The 7,684-nt window shown below is 43.1% G+C and overlaps 1 protein-coding gene across 1 annotated transcript; it reads right to left on the bottom strand.

The window, feature by feature from the left end:
• On the bottom strand, positions 1–4,919 carry parapinopsina (parapinopsin a). Its single transcript, XM_061971148.1, has 5 exons — positions 4,625–4,919; positions 810–900; positions 508–745; positions 206–448; positions 1–138 (listed from the first exon to the last, which is right to left on the bottom strand). The coding sequence occupies exons 1-5, from the start codon at positions 4,854–4,856 to the stop codon at positions 1–3; spliced, it is 942 nt and encodes a 313-aa protein (XP_061827132.1). The 5' UTR covers positions 4,857–4,919.
• Positions 4,920–7,684: the final 2,765 nt, after the last annotated feature.

Genomic DNA, 7,684 nt, shown 5'->3' with positions numbered 1-7,684 from the left:
TTATTCTCCCGGACATTCCTTGGCTGACACCTTTTGGTTTCTGTTCACGGAAGCAACGGTCTCGCCTTCAGATAGTTCTACTGTTGAGGCCCAGGGGTTCCATCCACACAGGATAGTGGGTACAGCATATTTTCGGAACTGGAAAAAGACACAATGTGTTATTTATTTTGTATGTTTTGTCCTTGTGCACGCGTTGATGCTATACCTGTCTGTTCATGAAAACGTAAATAATAGGGTTGTAGATGGTGCTGCTTTTAGCTAAGTAAACCGGTATGGTTGCAGTCAGTGGGTCAATTTGTAGTTGGGAGTCTATGATGACAGCCAGAGCCATGCTTGCATACGGCAGCCAGGTCACCAGGAAGGCCAACACCATGGCGACCACCATGCGTGTCACCTGCACCTCCACGCGGTGTGTGCTGGCGGCTTCAGATACCTGCAACTTGCCTACCTGCGCACAGAATGTTCATACCAACACACTCAAAGACAGGCAACATCACAGTCGCTCACCCGCCTGAGTGTCCACAAGAGTCGGGCGTAGGACACCATGATGATGGAGAAGGGCAGGGCAAAGCAGAGAGAGAAGTACATCATTATGTAGGACATGTTGCCTGCATCCCGGCTGTGCCAATTGGGGGCGCAGGAGGTTTTGATGCCCTCCGGTTCGTAACTCCCCCAACCAAACAGAGGCGGCGTGTTCCACACAAAGGACCACACCCACGACAACACCACTCCAGCGATGGCATGCCTAATAGGAAGCAGTGAGGGCGTGTCATCGTATCCTTTGTTGCTCGAAGTCAGGACGTGCTTACCTGGTTTGGAAGAGAACAGCACCCATAGGATAGCACACCACCATGTAGCGCTCCACTGAGATGACTCCTATTGTACACAGACTTGCTATTCCTGTGAAAGGAAGGAGCAATTGAAATAAATACGCAATAAATAACACCATAAGCGCCGATCTACATTTCTGCCAGTGGGTGCTCGGACGGGCGGTAAATCTGACACTACTTTTCTGAGCATGCGCGGTTTTTGCCTGGTGGTGAGAAAGAATTTGCCATCAATCCCACGTGGGTGCTCGGCATTGTGGGTGCTCGGCGCCTATGAACAACACCACAAATACAATTTAAACAGCTCAACAATTAAAATATCAAACATGTTTTGTTTATTTGCACTAATTATCCATGTTTTTTCTTGACAATGCACACATTGAATATATATACACACTATACTGCCAAAAGTATTTGGCCACCCATCCAAATGATGATAATCAACTGTCCTAATCACTTGGCCCGGGCACAGGTGTATAAAATCAATCACTTAGGCATGGAGACTGTTTCTACGAGCATTTGTGAAAGAATGGGCCACTCTCAGGAGCTCAGTGATTTCCAGCGTGGAACTGCCATAGCTTGCCAGGAGAACGGTACATTTCAGACTGCATTGTGCCAAGTGTGAAATTTGGTGGAGGAGTTATGATGTGGGGTTGTTTTTTAGGAGTTGGGCTTGGCCCCTTAGTTCCAGTAAAATGAACTTTGAATACTCCGGGATACCAAAACATTTTGGATAATTCCATGCTCCCAACATTGTGGGAACAGTTTGGAGCGGGCCCCTTCCTCTTCCAACTTGACTGTGCACCAGTGCACAAAGCAATGTCCATAAATACATGGATGACAGAGTCTGGTGTGGATGAACTTGACTGACCTGCACAGAGTCCTGACCTGGACCTGATAGAACACCTTTGGGATGAATTAGAATGGAGACTGAGAGCCAGGCCTTCTCAACCAACATCAGTGTGTGACCTCACCAATGCACTTTTGGAAGAATGGTCAAAAATTCCTATAAACACACTCCGCACCCTTATGGACAGCCATCCCAGAAGAGTTGAAGCTGTAATAGCTGCAAAAAGTGAACCGACATCATATTGAACCCTAGGGGTTAGGAATGTGTACAGGCGGTTTTTCCGAATGCGTTGATCTACTTTAAAAATCAGTTTTTACTTTTAATTTTATCCAGGTTTTGTTAAAATAAAAGTAAATATTACAAAAATACAAAAGGGTAATTCAGGCAGCCATTGAATCACAATATTTTATTACCTACACCGGGGGTGTCAAACTCAAATACAGAGTGGGCCGAAATTTAAAACTGAACAAAGCCGCGGGCCAAGGTTGAACAAATTAACCTTTTAATAGGGACCCAAACAAGTTTTGCATTAAATATTGAACAAGCAAGGCTTATATAACTTTATAGTGACATGCAAAATTGAGTTTCAAATAATAATAATAAAAATTAAAAAATATCAATGGCATATCAAATACAATTTAAATAAAAATTGAATGCCTCTTTTCTATTTGCAGCCTTCTGAGGTAAATATTAAAATGTAAACAATCAAATGTAGACATTTTTTCTTATACTTTCTGATCTCTCTCTCTGTGTCCACTACTTGCTGCACATATCCTACCCAGTCAGTCCTACACTGTTTCAATGTCCATTTCTCTGATGATGCAATTGTTGATGCTGATTGTTGATGACTGAAGTGTTGATACCAACCAAACCTAACCCCCCCCACCCCCCCCCCCACCCCTCCATATCCCACACCCCAGATTGTAAATAATGTAAATAATGTAAATAATTCAATGTATATACTCTGATGATTATCTTGTGTGATGACTGTATTATGATGTTGGTATATATTTTATAGTATATACTGTATCTGTATCATGAATCAATTTAAGTGGACCCCGACTTAAACAAGTTGAAAAACTTATTCCGGTGGTACCATTTAGTGGTCAACTGTACGGAATATGTACTTCACGGGGGTCATTGGTGAACCGGTACTTTTCAGAGGCGGTATACCGACTATGATTCATTAGTATCGCGGTACTATACTATAAACCCCGTTTCCATATGAGTTGGGAAATTGTGTTAGATGTAAATATAAACGGAATACAATGATTTGCAAATCCTTTTCAACCCATATTCAATGGAATGCACTACAAATACAAGATATTTGATGTTCAAACTCATAAACTTTTTTTTTTTTTGCAAATAATCATTAACTTAGAATTTCATGGCTGCAACACGTGCCAAAATAGTTGGGAGAGGGCATGTTCACCACTGTGTTACATAGCCTTTCCTTTTAACAACACTCAGTAAACGTTTGGGAACTGAGGAGACACATTTTTTAAGCAACTCAGGTGGAATTCTTTCCCATTCTTGGTTGATGTACAGCTTAAGTTGTTCAACATTCCGGGGTCTCCGTTGTGGTATTTTAGACTTCATAATGCGCCACACATTTTCAATGGGAGACAGGTCTGGACTACAGGCAGGCCAGTCTAGTACCCGCACTCTTTTACTATGAAGCCACATTGATGTAACACGTGGCTTGGCATTGTCTTGCTGAAATAAGCAGGGGTGTCCATGGTAACGTTGCTTGGATGGCAACATATGTTGCTCCAAAACCTGTATGTACCTTTCAGCATTAATGGCGCCTTCACAGATGTGTAAGTTACCCATGTCTTGGGCACTAATACACCCCCATACCATCACAGATGCTGGCTTTTCAACTTTGCGCCTATAACAATCCGGATGGTTCTTTTCCTCTTTGGTCCAAAGGACACGACGTCCACAGTTTCCAAAAACAATTTGAAATGTGGACTCGTCAGACCACAGAACATTTTTCCACTTTGTATCAGTCCATCTTAGATGAGCTCAGGCCCAGCGAAGCCGACGGCGTTTCTGGGTGTTGTTGATAAACGGTTTTCGCCTTGCATAGGAGAGTTTTAACTTGCACTTACAGATGTAGCGACCAACTGTAGTTACTGACAGTGGGGTTCTGAAGTGTTCCTGAGCCCATGCGGTGATATCCTTTACACACCGATGTCGCTTGTTGATGCAGTACACCCTGAGGGATCGAAGATCACGGGCTTAGCTGCTTACGTGCAGTGATTTCTCCAGGTTTTCTGAACCCTTTGATGATATTACGGACCGTAGATGGTGAAATCCCTAAATTCCTTGCAATAGCTGGTTGAGAAGGGTTTTTCTTAAACTGTTCAACAATTTGCTCACACATTTGTTGACAAAGTGGTGATCCTCGCCCCATCCTTGTTTGTGAATGACTGAGCATTTCATGGAATCTACTTTTATACCCAATCATGGCACCCACCTGTTCCCAATTTGCCTGTTCACCTGTGGGATGTTCCAAATAAGTGTTTGATGAGCATTCCTCAACTTTATCAGTATTTATTTCCACCTTTCCCAACTTCTTTGTCACGTGTTGCTGGCATCAAATTCTAAAGTTAATGATTATTTGCAAAAAAAAATGTTTATCAGTTTGAACATCAAATATGTTGTCTTTGTAGCATATTCAATTGAATATGGGTTGAAAATTATTTGCAAATCATTGTATTCCGTTTATATTTACATCTAACACAATTTCCCAACTCATATGGAAACGGGGTTTGTACCATTCAACTCTAATATATGTTTAAGGCCATATTGCCCACCCCTATACCACCACAAATACGTCTGTATATTGCAGTCCTGTGGGCAACACTGACCTACTTTTACTTGCCACGTTACTATTTCCTCATTGTGCAAAATACAGCAATTATCCACATATGAGACTCACCAAAAAAGGACACGGCAAAGCCCTCTAACACGCATCCCACGCGCCCAAAGCCGGTGTGCCTCATGGCAGTGGTCACCGTAGTGGGCAGCCCTCCAAACAGCGCACAGCCCAGGTCACACACGGCCAGATTGACCAAAGCATAGCTGAGCGGCTGCCTCAGCTGTTTGTGTCTCACGGTCACAACAATCACCATTATGTTGAGGGCGACCCCCATGACGGAGAAGACGCCCATGATGACGGCCAGTGTGGCGTAACCAGTCTGAGAGAGAAGCTCTGCGTCGGCCACACTGTCCGAGGATGACAAGTTTCCACGAGGGTCAAAGTACTCCATTATTTTTGACCTAATGCAGGGGTGATGTTCAAAGTACTTCCTTTAGTACAATATCAACGACTGCAACTATCAAAATACATTCAAAATGACCGAAGGTCAAAACAGCACGATTACAGAAATCAAATTAAATTGAAAAATAAAAAAGTTAAATGCTGTAATACAGGTGTTAAAGATGCCACATGATTTCTACTCTCTTGCAGTATAAAAGAAGAAGAGAGGCAAAGCGGCCCTCTTAATAAACCACAAGGGGATCGGGGCGTGATATTTAAATCAGCAGATCCGGATTGTGAGGACAATAATTCGCTATAATATCCTGTAAGACTGCACTTTCTGTAATTGAGTGCAGCCTTTAGTGGTGAAGCAAGGTCCCACGACCACATGGGCTTTAGGGATTAAATACATGTCCCCTTTAAATATAACCAATAAGCTTTACCAAAGCACAGTTTTGGAAAGGTAATTGATCGATCAAATTGAATGAGATTAAATAATCCTCCAGTGTTATCATTTTACATGTTTATATAGTTATGAAACAGCTATTAACTAAAATAGCCACTGATGCAGTGTTTTTCAACCTTTTTTGAGCCAAGGCACTTTTTTTTTTATTGGAAAAATCCCGAGGCACTCCACTAGCAGAAAACATAAAAAATTGAAACTCAGCAGCCGATATTGACAGTAAAAAGTCATTCTCGCCATTGTTGGATATAAATTCAAACCATAACCAACCATGCGTCACTATAGCTCGTCTCAAAATAGGTGTACCGGTACTGTCACGACCTGTCACATCACGCCGTGACTTATTTTGAGTTTTTTGGTGTTTTCCTGTGTGTAGTATTTCCTATTTTGTTGTTGATTGTCATGTCATCTACGGATTTACTTTGTGGACGCCGTCTGCTGCTCCACACGCTGTAAGTCTTTGCTATCGTCCAGCATTCTGTTTTTGTTTACTTTGCAGCCAGTTCAGTTTTAGTTTCGTTTTACACAGCCTTCCCTAAGCTTCAATACCTTTTCTTAGGGGCACTCGCCTTTTTTTTAATTTTGGGTTTAAGCATTAGATACCAGTGAAGTGCGGGGGCCTCACCTGCCATCATGGAAGGAAAAAAAATGTAAAAAGAAAAAAAATTAATTAAATTGTTATATGTATTCAGTGATTATACTATGAAGTTATTTTCACATTTGCCGTTCAAATACTGAGAAGAGACGGTGCGGTGATCAGCAGCCAGTTGAGGCACGTCACTCAGTTGTGCCTCAACATGGATTGCGGACTCGGCTAACTGCTGGCCTGCTGTGCAGTGAGACCGTATTGCTATATGAACTATATTATACATTTCCGTAGTTTAGTTAGCTGAGGTATATAATGTACAGTGTATTTTGTCAACAACTGTATGTGTGTAAAGTATTTCTTGTGCTGAGCAATCATAAAACTGCTGCGAAGACACACTGTGTGAGGCTCTCAGTAATCCCGCCTCCTGGTGCCGGTTAATGCACCCCCGCCGCAGAATGCACCCCCCGACGGGAGCGCCACACCAACCAAAGCTCACACCCAAACCCTCCACGTGCAAGACCGAGTCCACCCAAAAAAAGTCACTTAACAAGAAGCCAAAAAGTGCAAAAACAACAATGCTCGCGCCGGAGGAGCCGTGAACGACTGCAGGGACACAACATTAGGTACACCTGCAGACTGCAGCACGGATTTCATATTTCATTAATTCACAACTCTTCCAACACGAACACCACTTATAAGTAAAGGTAAGACCATAATAAAGTTTTTTTAATTAAATGTGCTTTTTTGTGTGCTACAGTTTGTATGTGTAAAGTTAAAGTTTAGTTAAAGTATCAATGATTGTCACACACACACACTAGATGTGGTGAAATGTGTCCTCTGCATTTGACCCATCCCCTTGTTCACCCCCTGGGAGGTGAGGGGAGCAGTGGGCAGCAGCGGCGCCGCGCCCGGGAATAATTTTTGGTGATTTAACCCCCAATTCCAACCCTTGATGCTGAGTGCCAAGCAGGGAAGAATGCTGGTATGAGCTTTTAAACATAACCTATTAACTGCTGCCAATCAAATGGTGAATAAGATACTCTTTAGGGTTCATATGTTTGTAAATCTGACTGTGATGAAGTCAGTGCCTCACCAGCCATGAACCTCACCGCACGTCACTGTTAGATACCCAGCACGGTGAGAGAGGGGTTAGTGCGTCTGCCTCACAATACGAAGGTCCTGAGTAGTCGTGAGTTCAATCCCGGCCTCCCACCTCATAAGACATGCACCTGGGGATAGGTTGATTGGCAACACTAAATTGGCCCTAGTGTGTAAATGTTGTCTGTCTATCTGTGTTGGCCCTGCGATGAGGTGGCGACTTGTCCAGGGTGTACCCCGCCTTCTGCCCGATTGTAGCTGAGATAGGCTCCAGCGCCCCCCGCTACCCCGAAGGGAATAAGCGGTAGAAAATGGATGGATGGATGGACATTAGATACCTTTTTACCTGCACACTGCCGTCTGCATATTGTGATCACAACAACAAACCATGTTCCTGACATCTACAAAGCAATTAGCTACCTGCTGCCACCTACTGATATGGAAAAGTATTACACGGTTAATCTGCCGCGCTCTAGACAGCACAGACACTCAACAACGGCACATTTTTTGTGGATTATAATTACTGGTTTGCAAAAAGTATTTTTTAACCAATTAGGTGAAATGACATCATCTCCCACGGCACACCAGA

This window comes from Nerophis lumbriciformis, linkage group LG01 (assembly GCF_033978685.3).
Source record: "Nerophis lumbriciformis linkage group LG01, RoL_Nlum_v2.1, whole genome shotgun sequence".
Lineage (NCBI taxonomy): Eukaryota > Metazoa > Chordata > Actinopteri > Syngnathiformes > Syngnathidae > Nerophis > Nerophis lumbriciformis.
The sequence above is the reverse complement of the archived record's forward strand: the minus strand, read 5'-3'. Positions and strand labels throughout refer to the sequence as shown.

What these genes read in the sequence shown, in the direction of transcription:
- parapinopsina (XM_061971148.1), bottom strand. Translation starts at nt 4,856, where the DNA reads ATGGGCGTCTTCTCCGTCATGGGGGTCGCCCTCAACATAATGGTGATT. An exon ending in GCTGTTCTCTTCCAAACCAG is followed by an intron (nt 746 to 809) that starts GTAAGCACGTCC and finishes GCTTCCTATTAG; the next exon opens with GCATGCCATCGCTGGAGTGG. An exon ending in ACGTTTTCATGAACAGACAG is followed by an intron (nt 139 to 205) that starts GTATAGCATCAA and finishes GTCTTTTTCCAG; the next exon opens with TTCCGAAAATATGCTGTACC.